The sequence below is a fragment of the Macrobrachium nipponense genome, chromosome 8, assembly GCF_015104395.2.
Source record: "Macrobrachium nipponense isolate FS-2020 chromosome 8, ASM1510439v2, whole genome shotgun sequence".
Lineage (NCBI taxonomy): Eukaryota > Metazoa > Arthropoda > Malacostraca > Decapoda > Palaemonidae > Macrobrachium > Macrobrachium nipponense.
Window position 1 is genome coordinate 40,102,949 of NC_087203.1, and position 18,946 is coordinate 40,121,894.

The 18,946-nt window shown below is 37.6% G+C and overlaps 1 protein-coding gene and 1 long non-coding RNA gene across 2 annotated transcripts in view; one reads left to right on the forward strand and one right to left on the reverse strand.

Annotated features, from left to right (window-relative positions):
* The window catches only part of LOC135222700 (insulin-like growth factor 1 receptor), a 272,373-nt gene that overhangs the window by 22,912 nt on the left and 230,515 nt on the right, over window positions 1–18,946 (reverse strand). Inside the window, exons 7-11 of the mRNA XM_064260887.1 lie at window positions 11,752–11,912; window positions 10,572–10,824; window positions 3,996–4,109; window positions 1,413–1,557; window positions 122–333 (exon numbers count right to left, since the gene is read on the reverse strand). Coding sequence (XP_064116957.1) covers window positions 122–333; window positions 1,413–1,557; window positions 3,996–4,109; window positions 10,572–10,824; window positions 11,752–11,912 — 885 coding nt within the window. The remainder of the gene's footprint in view (window positions 1–121; window positions 334–1,412; window positions 1,558–3,995; window positions 4,110–10,571; window positions 10,825–11,751; window positions 11,913–18,946) is intronic.
* Window positions 16,457–18,946, forward strand: part of LOC135222701 (uncharacterized) — a 347,322-nt gene continuing 344,832 nt past the window's right edge. The window contains exon 1 of the long non-coding RNA XR_010316313.1: window positions 16,457–16,502. This is a non-coding gene — a long non-coding RNA (uncharacterized LOC135222701). The remainder of the gene's footprint in view (window positions 16,503–18,946) is intronic.

Below are 18,946 nucleotides of genomic sequence, written 5' to 3' on the forward strand. Positions count from 1 at the left end.
AGAGGTCCTGAAAGCAGTATGTAATATCAGAAAAAAAAATGGTTACAATGATCTTGATATTGAGTAGATGTAACCTTTGTCCTTTAGGCAAAACATCGCTAAAAGTTGAAACGGGGCTTACACGAAATTCCGTTGTTGTTGGACGTAGCGGAGATGTCCTTCTCATCAATGGCCGTGATGTTTGCGGAGCGCACCAGCTCCTCAACCTGGTGGAGGCACAGGCGAGGATTCTTCAGGAAGAGCGCCTTCCCGTTCTTCACGAGCAGCTTGTTTGGGCCCAACCAGGGGTCCAGGGAATTCAGGTTCAGGTTGTTCAACACAGCCAACGAGTAACTAAAAAAATAAATAAATAAATAAAATAAAATAAATGAAAATAAGAATAAATAAAAAGATGTGTTTTCCGTTATGGAATATAGAATTTAGCCCAAATGCCAATCGCTGGGACCTATGAGGTTATTCAGCGTTGGAAGGGAACTGACAGTAAGAGGGTTTAAAAGGTGTAACAGGAGAAAAACCCTCTCAGTTGCACTATGAAACAAATGTTAGGAGAGGGTTGAGGAAAGTAAAATGGAAGAAAGATATGAACGGAGGTACAGTAAAAGGGATGAAAGAGGTTGCCGCTAGGGACTGAAGGGGCGCTGCAAAAATCCTCAAGTAATGCCTACAGTGCAACACGTGAGGTGCACTGATAGCACTACCCCCCTACGGGGTTTATTATAGTTTAATGGACATCTAAGGAGTTTATGCTGACATGATACATCTTAGGTCGCCTTAATCCAACAACACATTTCAAAGTGATCTATCAAAACGGCCCAAAATTATTTTATTTTCACCAATAATAAATTATTTTCAATACATGATGGATTAGTATATTCTTATCATTTTGACGCTTTGGGACGATAACGTGGGTGTTTGAGAACTGGCCGTGGGAGTATATAAATAAGTGCTTGATGAGTTTTTACAGTATTTTTAGAACCTAAATATGTTTCAGAAGAGTTGACGTTTTATCAACAGGGATGAATAGATTTTTTTCAGGAAGTGCATGATGCAAGCTATATATATATATATATGTATATATATATATATATATATATATATATATATATATATATATATATATATATATATATATATATATATATAATGTCATTTGAGGACGAACAGCGCTATTCTAACATATAATATATTATTTGTGGTATATATATATGATTTATATATATATATATATATATATATATATACTATATATATATACTATATATATATCATATATATATATATATATATATATATATATTATATATATATATATATATATATGTTTTATATATTTAATCATATTCTTATTAAAGGTAATGATATAAAAACATATATTATATTATAGAGGCGAATAAATGACTCGAATCACTTACTTGTTGTAGATCATCCTTTGTCCTTCTATCAGTCGGAGGTTCCTCAGGATGTTGGTGGACGTGATGTTTGTGTTGAAGATCAGGAGGTAATCTTTGATGACCTCGATGTTCCTCAGGTTGTATGCCAGTTCTTCCTCGATGTTGTCTGCGAGCGAGCAAAATCACGGGTTACTTGCAGTGCAAGACTTACTATTAATTATCACTGTTTAAGCATAGGAATGGGTTGTAGTACATACTGATGAGAAGTTGCCAGGTAAACTGTACTTACTTTATTTGATTCGTGTGTCAAGGAAATGGATCACTTTCAAGAAAAAACTGTACTTCCTGTGATATGAAAGCGCCTCGGAGGCGTGATCGGTATGCTCTTGACCTGCCACCTCGGTGGCCGCTAGTTCGATTCTCGGGCATTTCATTGAGGTGCTAGAGATGTGCATTTCTGGTGATAGAAGTTCACACTCTCGACGTGGTTCGGAAGTCACGTAAAGCCGTTGGTCCCGTTGCTGAATAACTACTGGTTTCATGCAACGTAAAAACGCCATACAAACAAACAAGACAAACCTGTGATATGAAATTACTCGTGCAAATTTTAGTCTGCGTTACAATTTTTTTTTTAAATCCAACCGTTCACGAAGTCTTTCATATTCGAAATACGTGGGTGCCGAGAAATGAGTGACCAGACATGACACGTATTGGACATCCATTTTATAATCCTATCCCGGTAATTGCATAAATTCTCTCTTTTGGGGAGATTAAACCTCCGCATCCCACGGGAGGTTATTTCTGCTTAGACTTACGGACTGTTAGGAGCGAAAATACACGCGGTTGCAAGGGCAGCTTCATCTGGTTACTTTCCTAGATTTGAGTCTGAGATATAAAGCGGGAATACATACGTATATACACCCCGGTTGGTGGGGGGAGGGGAGGGCGTTAGTGCCATCAGTGACCTCACGCGACACTCTGTAAGGGTTTCATTTTTTTGCAGCGGCCTTTAGCTGCAACCTATTATATATATATATATATATATATATATATATATATATATAATATATATATATATATATAGATATATATATATATATATATATATATATATATATATATATATATATATATATAAATATTTTATATATAGAAACACACACACACACACACTCTCTCTCTCTCTCTCTCTCTCTCTCTTCTCTCTCTCTCTCTCTCTCTCGTCCTCTCTTCTCCTCTTCTCTCTTCTCTCTCTCTGTCTCTCTCTCTCTCCATTTATATAATCTTTCTTTCATCTTACTTTCCACCCTCTGCAAACAATTGTTTCATAGTGCATTAGAGAGGTTTTCCTCCTGTTACCCCTTTCAAACCTTTTGACTTTAAATTTGCCCCTCAGCGATAAATGACCTCATCGGTCCCAGCGCTTGGCTATTGTCCTGAATTTTATATTCCATTCCATTACAGACTTGCCACCGTACTGTCACATTCTGTAACAAACATTGGTGATGAACATAAATAATTTACCTGTTTTATTTCAGCCTCATTATTGAACAATGATTCAAGTCGACGTCATATTGCACAGAAACCGTAGATCATCCGGGGTACATTCATATCCACACATGAAAGCATTACGTCTACGTACTTACGTACATGTTTGGGTTTAATACCATGTTTCATTTTCGAAGAAGATATCTTCGAAAGGTAAATGCAAAACCGATCAGGATTCATGCATAGTGTTTCATTATTCCTGCAGTACAACATCTGCATGTGTTATACATACAGGCATACACACACATAATGTATATATATATATATATATATATATATATATATATATATATATATATATATATTCTAGGAAGCCCACTAAAATTAGGAAAAAATGGAAAGTTTTATTTAAGTTTTTGGAGAATACATTCTCTCCCTCTTTCAGAAAGAGGGAGAATAAAATGTACGAAAGCTTAAATAAAAACTTTCATTTTTTCCTAATTTTATTTGGCTTCCTACAGCATAATCTAGTACACGGACACAGTGTTCAACTTTGCTCTCTCTCTCTCTCCTCTCTCTCTCTCTCTCTCTCTCTCTCTCTCTCGCTCTCTATCTCTCTCTCTCTCTCTCTCTCTCTCTCTCTCTATATATATATATATCTAATATATATATATATATATATATATATATATATATATATATATATATATATATATATATATATATATATATATATATATATATATAAAGCGTGCGTCATGTTGACATGAAATGTTTATCACATTCACAAGTTCCAACATTATTAGGACCAAAAGAGTACTGGTCAGCTTCTTTATTTCTTGATATATTTTATATGCTTTTCACTGAATGCCTTGAAATCTCAAAGGAAGTAAATGACAAATCCAACCCATGTTATTTCAGTTGAGGAGTATTTCACCATTTGATTGATTCCTTTTGGATTTCAAGACCTCTAGTGGAGTTTCTGTCAAAAATGATAGGAAATATAGAGGTTGACATGCCACACACAATATATAGATGGATAGAGAGATAGATAACGGAAGAAAACGTAGACCTTCATAGTCGTACTACATTTACAGTCTTACAACGAGGACTTACCGCCATCATTAATGGAAATTTCGAGGCCTCTGATTGAAGTGCAGAATTGAAGTTCCTGGGCGCTCTGAATGGTCGTGACCTTTGCGTGGAAACATGGTTCCTCAGCACTGCTATCTGCAGAGACAAAGTGAAATTAACGTCAAATTTTATGTATTTATTTATTTTTTTTTTTTTATCTGGAGGTCTGCATCAGGGGTCCTCTGAGACGAGAAGGTTCCTCTGAAATTGAAGGGAAAGTTTCATATGGAACAGAAACAGCAAGTATGAGGAAAACAGAGAAGAAGATGGATGTAGCAGAAATGAGAATGTTGAGATGGATTTCGGGAGTAACATTGGAAGATAGGATTAGAAATGAGTATGTAAGAAGATCGACAAAGAAATTACAGGAGGGAAGGCTCCGATGTTATAGACACCTGTTACGAAGAGAGGAACATCATGTTGGAAGACATACGATGGAAATGGAAGTGCGGGGTAGAAGGAAGAAGGGAAGACCAAGAAAGAGATTGCGTTAAAGAAAGGTATTAACGGGAACGATGCACAGGACAGAAATCGATGGAGACGACTCATTCACAACGGCGACCCCATATAGAAATGGGTTAAAGCTGGGAAGAAGAAGAAGAAGAAGAAGAAGAAGAAGAAGAAAAGAAGAAGACTACACTTCTTGTACTTCCTTTACTAGAATACCGTTCACCGGTATGGATGTCTGCTTCAGTCAGAGATTTATCTCTCTTAGATAGAATGGTTCGTGGTGGTAGGTTTCTGTTTCTTGATATTAACAGTTATGAGTTGGACTATCGACGGATGGTCTCTTGTTTGCCAATTTTTCATAATCTGTATTTTAACAGAGGTCTTCCACATTTACAATTGATCCCTGATCCCCTTTTCCTGCCGAGAGCAACCAGATTTGCTGAACAGCAGCACCGATATGCAATGAATATGCCTCTGTAGAACTTTTCTCAGTTCCAGAGGTCCTTTAATCCTCACGCAGTTGGACTGTGGAACAGTCTCCCATAGGATGTCGTGCAATTGGAACTTCAAAAAATGCAATGCATTGCTCCCTGATACTGTTCTCCTTGTATTTTGATACAGTATCTATTTATTAATTTGTTTTTTTCTTTTTTAATGAGTGAGATCTCCTCTTACTTCTTCCTAATGAACACCATATTCTCTGGATGCTTGAATGTCAAGTCAGTGACCGCTGGTGGACTTGTTCCATATGAATAGGGTTCAGCTTATTAATAATAATTATAATGCTATTGTTATGAAGAAGACAGTACCCAGGACTGAATTCTCTGTGGACAGGGTATTTGTGAAGAATTGAGCAAGGATCATTACCTTCAGCGGTAATGCTTGATGTAGCCATTGATTTATATTGTTATTAATGTTTCAAAAATATGAAAAATGAGAGAGTGAGAAAAAAAAAAGACGGGAGAACTGAATTTTGTCTTGTATCCTTAAGAGGAAAACTTTCCATGAATGCTTGTTCTTAATTTTAGTTTTGTGTAAAAGAAAACTATTGCGCCGGCTTCGTCTGTCCGTTCGCACTTTGTCTGTCCGCCCTCACATCTTAAAAACTATTGGTATGTAGATCATCCACCCTCCAGTCATCAAACATACCAAATTGCAGCTCTCTAGCCTCACTAGTTTCTAGTTTATTTAAGGTTAAAGGTAGCCATGATCGTGCTTCTGGGGCGCGGCTCACACAGCATTATACCGAGACCACCGAAAGATAGATCTATTTTCGGTGGCATTGATTATACAACGTACAGAAAACTCAATTGCGCCGAGGGTTTCTTCGGCGCAATTTTTACTTGTACTTTATTTCACTGATGCATCTCATAAGAATGCTGTGATTACGAAAAACAGAAGCAACAATAATAATGAATAATGTTGGTGCCATATCGGGTTGCAAATAAATTGCATTTGTCATCGTTTTTTCCTTGTCGTTTTCTCTTGTGTCAGTTTCTCTCTCTCTCTCTCTCTCTCTCTCTCTCTCTCTCTCTCTCTCTCTCTCTCTCTCTCTCTCATTTAGTTAATTGTATTTTAGCGTGATAGCCAGTAAATCAATATTCATCGAATGGTCTTGAAAAGTAGATATCGACGTATTTGCTATAAAAGAAAAAAAAAAAAAAATCTCATGTTTTCACCACATCGAAAAGTACGAGTTAAGGCAGTGGCTTCGTTTGCCAAGTCAAAACTGACTGGAAGCTCAAGTTGCTCACTTGTTTACCAGCGGAAGTGAAAAATTACCCGAACTCGTAAGAAACATGAGAAAATGAGTTGTCATTTTCCTTGCGCTAAATTGTTATGCTGTATTATTATGTATACTGTTGATCAACATCATTTTGTACATTGTTAGGGACGTATGTGTTTTCCTCGTGACCCCGCCCTCGTAGTCAAGACCCCAAATTATACTGTTGCTTACAGACCCACCCTTACCCGCCCTTCCACGCCCAGCGGCGTCATTTATTGTCTTAAAACTTTTTCATAAATAACTCCGTTCTTAACTAGAGTCCTTGCAGGACCTTTGTACATCCTTCCATTCCCCTTATCTACCTGTAATACTCATGATTTAGGGATTGCAAATTCATGATTTTATCTATTTATTTATTTATTGTTTTTTTTTCCACTTCGTACCCTACATCAAATTTCTCTCTCCTTCAGGTTAAAATTTCCCCCTCCCTCCTGCCTCTAATTCCAAACCCTCAAAATCGTAACCTCAGATTTTGTTTGAAAATGTAATATCTTTATTGAAGGATCATTTCCTTCGTGAATCGCAGTACTGCAATTACCGCCCTCTGTGATTACTGGTGTTTGGAAGTCAGGTCCCTGTGTATCACAGTGTATCCACCAGGATGTAGGAGGTTCCCGTCGTATATGATTTTGTTGTAGTTTTAAGTGCGATGGTGGTCATAGGAACCAGATTAAGGGTCATTTAGAACCTCGACGTATATATTATTTCATTGCAGGAACTCCCTCATTTTTTGCTGGTTCTGCATCTCAAGTTTTGTGATACATGTTGGACAATAGCATTTCCTGTCTGTATTCATGATTTTTTTTTTTTAGATCGTAGAGATGATTAGCTATTTCGAGTGTGTGTGTGTGTGTGTGTGTTTTCATTTTTTTATTTGTTGTGGTCCCGCTCATTCACAGATCAAATAAAATTTCTCTCTCTCTCTCTCTCTCTCTCTCTCTCTCTCTCTCTCTCTCTCTCTCTCTCTCCTCTCTCTCCTCTCTCGCTCTCTCCCACTCAATCTCTCTCATCGTCTCTCTCGGGTCTCTCTCTCTCTCTCTCTTTTAATTCATTATTGTTTAGCGTGATAGTCAGTTAAAGTAAGAATCATGGTATGGTTTCCAGGCAGTTGAAGCAAGAATCATGGAATGGTTTCCAGGCAGTTAAAGTAAGAATCATGGAATGGTATCAGGCAGTTAAAGCAAGAATCATGGAATGGTGTCCAGGCAGTTAAAGCAAGAATCATGGAATGGTGTCCAGGCAGTTAAAGTAAGAATCATGGAACGGTTTCCTGGCAGTTAAAGCAAGAATCATGGAATGGTTTCTAGGCAGTCAAAGCAAGAATCATGGAACGGTTTCCAGGCAGTTAAAGCAAGAATCATGGAACGGTTTCCTGGCAGTTAAAACAAGAATCATGGAATGGTATCAGGCAGTTAAAGCAAGAATCTTGGAATGGTGTCCATGCAGTTAAAGCAAGAATCATGGAGTTGGTCTTGACAGTTAAGCAACCGATTCAATTTGATTCAAGAAGTCATTGAAGTCTTGGAATGTTGAATCAGGATTTGGCAGTTACAGCAAGAATATTGGAACTTGTTTCCAGGCAGTTAAAAGGCAAGAATCATGAATGGTTCCAGACAGTTAAGCAAGAAATCATTTGAATGGTTTTTCCAGGCAGTTTTAAAGCAAAGAATCATGGAATGGTTTTCCAGGCAGTTAAAGCAAGATCATGGAATGGTTTTCCAGGCAGTTTTAAAGCAAAGAATCATTGGAATGGTTTTTTTTCCCAGCAGTTTTAAAGCAAGAATCATGGAAAATAAGGTTTTTCAGGCAGTTTTAAAAAGGGGAAGGGCCCCCCCAGTTAGCTCATGGAATGGTTTTCCAGGCAGTTAAAGCAAGAATCATGGACATGGTTTCCAGGCAGTTAAAGCAAGAAATCATGGAATGTTCAAGCAAGAATAAAGCAGGATCATGGGAATGGGTTTTCAGGCAGTTTTTAAAGCAAGAACATGGAATGGTTTTCCAGGCGTTTAAAGCAAGAATCATGGAATGGTGTCCAGGCAGTTAAAGCAAGAATCATGGAATGGTGTCCAGGCAGTTAAAGCAAGAATCATGGAATGGTGTCCAGGCAGTTAAAGCAAAGAATATGGAATGGTTTCCCAGGCAGTTAAGCAAGAATCATGGAATGGTTTAGGCAGTTAAAAGCAAGAATCATGGAAAGGTTTCAAGGCAGTTACGCAAGAATCATGAATTTTGGCTTCAAGCAGGTGTAGCAAAGGAATCTGGAATGGTTTCCAGGAGTTAAGCAAGAATCATGGAATGTTTTCCTGGCAGTTAAAACAAGAATCATGGAATGGTTTCCAAAAGTAGGAATCGACGAAATCGCTTTAAAAAAATTCGTAATATAAAAACTCCGTAAGTTGTTGCCCCTCCATGTTTTCCCCCGCATCGAAAAGTAGTTGTTTGTTGAGGCACTGGCTTTGTTTGTCAGGTCAAAACTAACAAAACCTCCAAGTGCTCATTTGTTTGCCATCGGAAGCGAAGGATATAAAGTTACTTAATATCCTTTATAGATTTATATTTTTGCATTAATGATCTAGGCATTATAGATATATCTGTAGATATAATGGAACTTCTCGATTTTATTTATTTTTTTGTTATTTCAGTTTGTAAAAATAAGGATCTATTCTTGATAAGGTTTGTTCTCATTAAACAATATCTGAAGTGTTTTCAAGAGTTAGCAAATCTTGTCATACGTTAGTATGTGCGATATTCAAATATGCAGATATTCACGTATAATTTCCTCGCGAGTCTGGAAAGTAAATATGTGAGGACGAGACATTTATCATTGTACTAAATGATTGTAGAATTTTGGCAATTTCGGCGACCTTGGACTATAGTCAGGTCCTTAATTGCATTTAATCCATACCTTCGATAACCCCAAACTCATTGCGTGGCTGGTTACTTTGCCAGGAGCTCTTGTTTAATCGGACAGGTGGACCGATTATCCGACCACTGGTGCAGTCTAATCGTTCGTGTTGACTCGTGTTCATTGTCATTATGGCGTTGATTTCCTTCCAAAGGTTCAATCGTGGACGAGTAGCCCTTAGCGGAAGTTGTATACTATACTGCAAGCTTTTGTTGACGTTATCTTCGATTTTACCATTCTTCCGGTAGCCACTGTTATTAGGGTTATAATGACAGCAGTTTGAAACATCAGCTCATTATGCATTATACCTTCTTGCGTAAGCTACTTTTCTCTCTCTCTCTCTCTCTCTCTCTCTCTCTCCTTGAACCCATTTTGCCTCTGTTGGCTGGTCGACTGCTTAGTCCCCAGCACCCAGTTTACATTCGCTTCTTGTGTTGCCGTATGACCCCCGGTGACCAATCTTATCCCTCATTGTCTTTGAATTTTTGTATCGTAAATACACGACTCTTCAGAATCCCTCTAAAATATGGCCTTACGCCCCTTTTCCTTTAAATCGTATATATCTTCCTTTGTAAGTGATACAGTCAGATCAGCAACATCCTTGTGGTAAATTTACCAGTTCAACTTCAAGCGTAAGAATATATATATGTGTATCTCAAGTATAAAATGCCCATTAAAACACTCTGGTTTAAAGGTAGGGACTGTATTTCGGTGGTCTGACTACCACCCTTATAAAGCAGAGTGTTTTAATGGGCCTTATATACTTGAGACGTATCCTGTTTTAACAGAGGAATTTATTTACACACACACACACACGCACACACACACACACACATACACATATATATACATACATTATAATAGATTATATGATATATATATAATATATGATATATAATTATATATATATATAGATGTATATATTTAATATATATTCAATTAAACAAATACCAAGTAACAGACATAACTGACTATCGAGTTCTTTGCCGCCTTGGGAATGATAAATAAGTACATCTGGCCTGGTCAGGATTCAATCCAGGGTCTTTGTTTTAGATGCAGTGATAGACAGTATACTTGACCATTCTACTATGCTGGGGACGATGCCCCCTTCAGTTATAATTCTCCTTTGCTGTAAGTTATTCTCAGGTTTCAGTGCGGTAAATATCAGGTGATATTTGTGATTTAGAATCTGTGAGTGCAAGAAAGTGACGTGTGTTCAAACGACAGACCCACATCCACGAACACATACATATGTAAATATATAAAATTGTTTTCAAGAAAATAACTGCAAGATGTAGGGATAAAATTGTGGGTATGTATAATTTGTAAGGGTTATTCCCAGCAAGTGAATGCAAGATGTACAGTCATTATGAAATGAGGAAAATATGTTAAAAGTAGAAGAGTTTTGTCATCTTACTTCGTCTGGAGAGACAAGCATTCCCCATCCCGCCGTGTTTCGTCGGGCAGTGGAAGACGCATTTCCTCCCATAAGGCGGGCAGTGTCTGTAGCACCTTCGCGCGTTCTTCTCGAGGCATTCTTCAGTGCATTCGTCACTGCTACGCGCGCATTGCTGGACGCACTTCCTCACAGCCTGGCAACCTTTGTCGCACAGCGATGTCTTCTTTCTGCTTAGGCACTCGGTCTCGCTGACGCAGGTCCAGTCGAATATCTGGAAAAAGATGAGGGGTAGTTTGAGTTTGGGCAGAATGCTGTTGACGGAACTGTTATGATTTTCCTCAAACCTAAAAATTCCTTTAGGCTTTTTTATTTGGATAGAAGGAAGGCCCTTACGCTTTTCATTTGTATGTGATTATTTTTTGTGTGAAAACCCATAAGCATTATATCAACTCTTATGTAATTTTGTACACCAAGACACATGACGCATTTTATTCACTGTAGATACCTGAGGTTTAAAAGTTTTTCAGTCGTATTGCTTTTGTGAAGAAATAATTCATGAAGTATTTTGCATAATAATCTTTTATTGCTCATGCAACAAATCAACAAGTCCTAAAAATAAATGGTGAAAGATTTTTTTATTGGTAACTTGAAACTGGAATGATATTTGTGTAAGATTCGCATCATACTAATATGAAGCAAGAATTTCCACTGCATAGTTTCAGTAATATTGTTAATCAAGGGAACAAACATTTCTAAGGCTTTTCTCGTGTAATCTTTTGGTTGTCGAAAACAGAACATTCCCGTTGAACACGAAACTTCCCTTTAAATATGTGTATGGGACTCGAAACTTCGCCTTATAGTATATGTTTATTTGACTCGAAATTATTTCGCTTTATAGTATATGTTTATTTGATTCAAACTTCGCTTTATAGTATATATTTATGACTCGAAATTTTGCTTTATACATAGAACACGAGAATGTTCCCTTTACAAATGTACAGAATACGAAACATTCCTTTGCACATATATATAGAACACGGAACTTCCCTTTGCACTTGTATAGAACTTCCTTTTACATGTGAACGAGACGCAAAACTTCCCTTAACATGCGTACGCTGTCTAGAACTCGAAACTTCTCTGTGCCTGCATGTCAGACACGAAGCTCACCCGTGACACGCGTCTGGGAGACGAGACTAACCTTGTACATATGTACGGGACACTCTTTCATGCAAGATCCGTTGTAGAAGACGTGCTTGCAGGCGACGCAGGCGGAGGCGTTTCGAGGCGAGGAACATCCCCCAGCGCATTCCTCGTGACAACACTCCTCGCCCTGGCAGTTGGCATCGCACTCCTGACATTCTGTGAATGGTCATGTGGTTATTAGTCTCTCTCTCTCTCTCTCTCTCTCTCTCTCTCTCTCTCTCTCTCTCTCTCTCTCTCTCTCTCTCTCATTGCTATTGTGCTCACTCACGAGATTTGCCAATAAAATTCTCTCTACCCAGATCTACACAATGACGGGAAAGAGGAAAAAATAGACAAGAAAGACAAAATCTGCAACCTTTTGAAAAGAGGGAATTGCAGATTTGGAGAAAGATGTTACTACAAACATCCTAAGGTATGTCACAACTATGAAATATATGGTAAATGTGCATACCTAGATGGATATGGGGATGATTGCAGAGATCTGCATCCAAAAATATGCAAAAACCTAAAAGAAGGAAAAGGATGTAAGTTCGACAAATATGCAAATATATGCACCCTGTAGCCATGAATCATAATCAAATAAATAACCAACCAAGTAATAAAATCCAAAATAAGAAAGAAACGAATAAAGAGAGAAATCAAGAATATCAGGTAAAAGAGAAAAGCAAACCACCAATGAGATATGCAGAGAGAGATGTCAGCAAAAATTTCAATGCATCAGCTCCAAAATTCTACTCAAGGATAATAACTGTATTTATTATGCAAGAGGATATTGGAGAAACGGAGAAAATTGCAGATTCAGACACAAAATGAATAATTATGATGAAGAAAGATCAAATATTATGGAAAAGTTGGATTTTTTAATGTCAGAATTTCTGGAAATGAAAAAAAGAACAACATACCAGAAACAGGAAAGAGACATGGGAAAATCCTTATTACTACCAATATTAAATGAAAGGAGAAACACGCAAACCATCATAGTGATGAATGCGCAGGGTTTAGTTACGAGTAACTCAAAAAGAAAAATAGAGTACTTAGAAGAACTAACCCAAATTGAAAAGAAAATAGATATAATGAATATAAGTGAAACCTGGTATTCCCAAGAGACTGGGAATGATGATCAAATAAAAGGGTTCCAAACTTATAGATCAGATAGAAAAAATAGGAATCAAGGGGAACCGCAATATATGGGAAAGAAACAAAAAACAAGGAAAAATATATGAGAAATATAGTAACTCAGAATGTGAACTAATAGCGGTAGAATTTGAATCTGAAAAATTAATGAACATAGTAATATATAGACCTCCTAATACTAAAGAGTTTGACTTAATAATTGAAAAATTGGATGATATATGTAGAAATCACAAGGACTGGACTATTTTCCTATCTGGTGACTTCAACTTTCCTTTCGTAGAAGGTGGAAAGAACGAATAGGAGATTGTGGATGTACTTATACATATAAAAAGAGAGGAATAGTAGTGCAGAAGATAAGAGGCAATTCGAAAAGCTATTAGATATGCTACTAGAATACAACATTCAACAAATAAATCACCTGCCAACAAGAAAGGAAAATACTTTAGACCTAGCATTTGTGAACGAGGTGAATTATGTTAAAGAAATAATAGTTTATAATGCGAGTATTTCAGACCATAATGTCATAGAATTAACAGTTCATTCCAAAGCAAGTGAAAACAGAGATAAGCAAGAAATGAAAAAGTGGGAAGGATATGGAAAATACAACTTCTACGTATAAAAATATAAAATGGTCAGAAATAAATGAAGAATTAAACAAAGATTGGGATAACATTTTCGTAAGCGATGACATAAGGGTAAATACGGAGATATTATATAAAATATTAGAGAAAATAGTGGATAAATATATACCGAAGAAGAAAGTAAAACATCAGTCATGCATACCAAGAGACAGAAGGATCTTGTTCCAGAAAATCAGAAAGTGGAAAAAAGGTCTTGCAAAAGAAAAAAGTGCATGGAAAGTTATAGAACTAAAAAGTAAGATAGAAAATGCAGAACAAAGATTATACAATCAAAAGAAAATGAAAAACGGGAATTGGAAGAAAAAACCCTATTAAATATCAAGCAAAACCCCAAACTATTATACTCATATGCGAAGAAGATGAATAAAAGAAGAATAGAAATAGGCCCTCTGAGAATTGAAGGGAGATTAACGAATGAAAAAAAGGAAATTTGCAACATACTGGCAGAACGATATAAGAGAGAATTCACCCCTAGAATAGATAATGAAGATAATGATATAGAAGTAAGGGACGAAAATAGTGAATATCTAGCTGACATAGAAATTAATGAAGCTGATATTGTGCAGGCAATTAATGAAATTAAAAATGGAGCTGCTGCAGGGCCTGATGGGAATTCCTGCTATTTTGTTAAAGAAAGTAGTTCATTCTATCGCAAAGCCACTTGCAATATTATTAAGACAAAGTGTAGATACAGGCAAGATTTATGATGAGCACAAATTAGCATATATCACCCCTACTTTCAAAAGTGGATCAAGACTTGAGGCAAGTAATTATAGGCCTGTGAGTCTAACATCACATATTATGAAAGTGTATGAAAGGGTAATGACGAAAAATATTATGAAACATTTAATAAAAAATAATTTGTTTAATATAGGACAACACGGTTTCGTACCCGGAAAAAGTACACAAACCCAACTGTTAGTCCACCGTGAGAACATATTCAAAAATATGAAAAGCGAAATGAAACAGATGTGGTTTATCTAGACTTTGCAAAAGCTTTTGACAAAGTAGACCATAATATATTAGCAAAGAAAATTAGAAAACACAATATCGTAGATAAAATAGGAAGATGGTTAAAAGAATTTTTACACAACAGAAACAGATAGTTATTGCAAACGATGAGAAATCGGATGAAACCAAGGTAATATCCGGTGTGCCACAAGGTACGTGTTTAGCTGCAATACTGTTTGTTATTATGATTGAAGACATAGACAGTAATGTTAAGGATTCGGTAGTGAGTAGTTTCGCTGATGACACAAGAATAAGTAGAGAAATTACTTGTGATGAAGATAGGAACGATCTACAAAGAGACCTTAACAAAGTATATGATTGGGCAGAGGAAAATAGGATGGTATTTAACTCTGATAAATTTGAATCAATAAATTATGGAGACAGAGAAGGAAAGCTATATGCATATAGGGGACCTAATAATGAGACATCACAAATAAGGAAGCAGTTAAAGACCTTGGTGTGATGATGAATAGGAACATGTTATGCAATGCATCAAATAGCAATTCTTTTGGCAAAATGTAAAGCAAAAATGGGAATGTTGTTACGGCACTTCAAAACAAGAAAAGCTGAACACATGATTATGCTTTATAAAACATATGTTCGTAGTCCACTTGAATATTGCAATATGATATGGTACCCACACTATCAAAAGGATATTGCACAAATAGAGAGTGTACAAAGGTCCTTTACAGCTAGAATAGAAGAAGTTAAGGACCTTGACTACTGGGAAAGACTACAATCCTTAAATTATATAGTCTAGAGAAAGAAGAGAAACGCTACATGATAATTCAGGCATGGAAACAGATAGAAGGAATAACAGAAAATATCATGGAACTAAAAATATTCAGAAAGAGCAAGCAGAGGTAGATTAATAGTGCCCAAAACAATACCAGGAAAAAATAAGGAAAGCACACAGGACATTAATCCACTACGCACCAGCATCGATAATACAGCGTCTATTCAATGCGTTGCCAGCTCATCTGAGGATTATATCAGGAGTGAGCGTAGATGTGTTTAAGAATAAGCTCGACAAATATCTAAGCTGCATCCCAGACCATCCAAGATTGGAAGATGCAAAATATACCGGAAGATGTACTAGCAACTCTCTGGTAGACATTATAGGTGCCTCACACTGAGGGACCTGGGGCAACCCGAACGAACTGTAAGGTCTGTAAGGTAAGGTCTCTCTTATTGCTATTGTGCTCAGGAGATTTGCTTATAAACATATCTCTCTCCTCTCTCTCTTCTCTTCTCTCTCTCTCTCTTCTCTCTCTCTTATTTCTATTGTGCCAGGAGATTTGCTAATAAATCTCTCTCTCACTCTCTCTCTCTCTCATCGTCTCTCTCTCTCTTCTCTTTATTGCTATCTTTCTAAATTCTCTCTCTCTCTCTCTCTCTCCTCTCTCATCTCTCTCTCTCGTCTCTCTCTCTCTTATTGCTATTGTGCTCACGAGATTTGCCAATAAATTTCTCTCTCTCTCTCTCTCATTGCTATTGTGCTCACGAGATTTGCCAATAAATTTCTCTCTCTCTCTCTCTCTCTCTCTCTCTCTCTCTCTCTCTCTCTCTCTCTCTCTCATTGCTATTGTGCTAACGAGATTTGTCAATAGATTTCTCTCTCTCTCTCTCTCTCTCTCTCTCTCTCTCTCTCTCTCTCTCTCTCTTATTGCTATTGTACTCACGAGATTTGCCAATAAATTTCTCTCTTCCTCTCTCTCTCTCTCTCTCTCCTCTCTCTCTCTCTCTCTCTCATATACACAAACATTTATCTGCTATTGATTGTGCTCACGAGATTTACCATTACAGGATTTACAATGTGTTGCTGACTAGAAATTTTCGCGAACACTCTTCCAGTAGGTTGCAGATGTTTCGTTGTAAAACGATGATCCTCAATATCATTACTTTCTTTTCCCAGACCTGAGTCACCGGTGCTGATGATTTTGCCGGCTTCACGCAGCTTGTGAGTATTTTCAGCAGTTATACTTACTGTTCTCATTGTCTGCTTTAATTTAAGTCGAGGAAATGAACAGTAATGGAAGAAGTAGGTGCTGGTTGGCGTTATCAGTATAGATTGCCAGAAGGAGTTGATTGAAAATGTTTTGTTAAATGCTGAAGTATGGGTATGAATGCAAAGTAAGATACTGATAGGGTAACCACTAGGTGAAGAGTATAATGGTAATTTCTTTTTACACCTGTTTGGGGGTCCTGAGTTGCTCTCAGTCAGAAACGTGCTAGCAGAATCAATCAAATATGCATGCATTTTCATGCTCGATTCCGCCGATGTCTCATTACCTTATTCTCCAAGATACAGCAAATGCCTTGACGACAATGTGAACTTTCACTGAATTTTCTTTCTTTTGCGTTCCCAACCACCCCCCCCCCATTTTTTTCTTCTATTATGCGAAAGAGCTGTAAGCGACAGGGAAGGAGGGATGGATGTCATAAATTTTCGCGAATCTTTCGCTTATTTTTCTCAGTTTTATTAACATTTCACGATTTTCCTCTGCAGTAAATTTTCTTTTTGAGTTTGCCCCTTATAATATATATATATATATATATATATCTATATATATATTATTTATATATATATATATATATAAAGAGAGACAGAGAGAGAGAGAGAGAGAGAGAGAGAGAGAGAGAGAGAGAGAGAGATTAAACATTATCTCTGTTGGGCTTTCTTTAATATAAATTGCTGAACGAAACTCCTTTATGCTTGATGATCGATTTCGAATTCTGATGATAATTTGTACCTAAATTTCATATGTGCTTCCGTACTGATTCTCTCATTTGTCTAAAAAGCATGCTTGGAAATAATGCATTAATGTCGTGTAATAGTAGCATAATTCCTAGACAATTTCCACAACACAAATAAGATAGTTTTGATGACAGGATCGGTTGTATTTTTCGCGGAGTACATCCCACATGGAAGTCCCATTTTGTTTTTAAATGTGGCTTGATTTTCTCTCTTCTAAAGGTGGATGCACAGAAATTGAACGACGGCTGGTCGCGTCTCTCTTGACACGGTTTTATCATTTTATGGAGAGCGTTTCACCCATCATGCGGTCTTCCTGTCATCCTTCCCAATTATGCTCAACTGCCCGGTACTCTCGCTGTTGCTATGCATGCGTGCATGTGAGATAAATGCAGGATGGTCCTGTTTTTGCATTGTTATTCGACTGTTTTCGTTCCTCCCATGTCTGGGGGCATCACCGCTTCCACTCCCTTCTACCACCCCCCACCGCCCCCCCACCTAGACCACCATCCTGGCTTAACTACCAGAGAGGTCAGAAGTACAAAGAAACATGATCAGGACAGGATCCATTACTGCTTCACGTCTTTCCTGTCCATCTTCCCCTTCTCCCTCTCCTCCTCCTCCCCCTCCTCCAGGCACCCTGGATTGCATTGTCTCTTCCAGTGCTACGTTGTAGAAGTTTTCATGTTATTCCCCCCCATTCCCCAACCGCAATCCCCTCTCCTCCTCCTCCATGGGGTTCCCTTGTGATTGGGATGGGGAATCCCAAGAGAGTCCCGTTCCCCCATGCCTCATCTCCCCTCTCCCCCTTCCTCTAAAAGCCATGATCGTGATGGGTGTATTATTATTTTATTATATAAAGGTTTCGCACATCCCGTCAGGCGTGAAAAGCAGCTCTGTATATTTAACCTTTGCTCTCTCTCTCTCTCTCTCTCTCTCTCTCCTTTCCATATCACTCTCGTGTTCTGGTTTTTTTCCTCTTTCGCCTTTTACTGGTTAAACCGTTTGGTTATGTTATGTATCATTATATGCAATCTGGTGCTGCGTGTATTTAAAGAAAATAGATTTTTACGATCCTCCATGTAAAAGGAAAATGTCCAGCGCCTGTGTAATTACCGTTGCAGTTTTGTGTTTATGTAGTATTTATGAGCAAGTCCCTCTGCGCATACACTAAATGCCGATCCCTCACGCTTATATTACTGTTTTCCTGTACAAAGGTAAAAGGGCATCCTTCGAGTTTACCGCACGTGATACTACTCCATGTGTCATTCTGGCTGTATCACAGATACATTTGCCGGAAGTGGAGTCTTTATGGGCCGGGGTAGGGAGGAACACCCCCACCCCCCCCCCTCCACTACCGCCGAAATTTCTTACTTGTCTCAAAAAGTGTTCGTTTATCACACCCCCCCCCCTCCCCCGGGTCAAGGTCTACACGTCACCTCTGAGCTAAAATTTTGTGCCCATTACCAGCATTATACACAACTAATCTCATTTTACTTTATGCAAGATAATACAAAGAAATTTATGATAACCTACTTTTTCTTCATTGTCCGTCTCAAGTGAGACAAGAAGGGTATATTCAGGATATTGGTAAATGAAAACCTAATTTTTTTGTTAACTAGAGGAAACTGTATAACAGTCTTAACTTT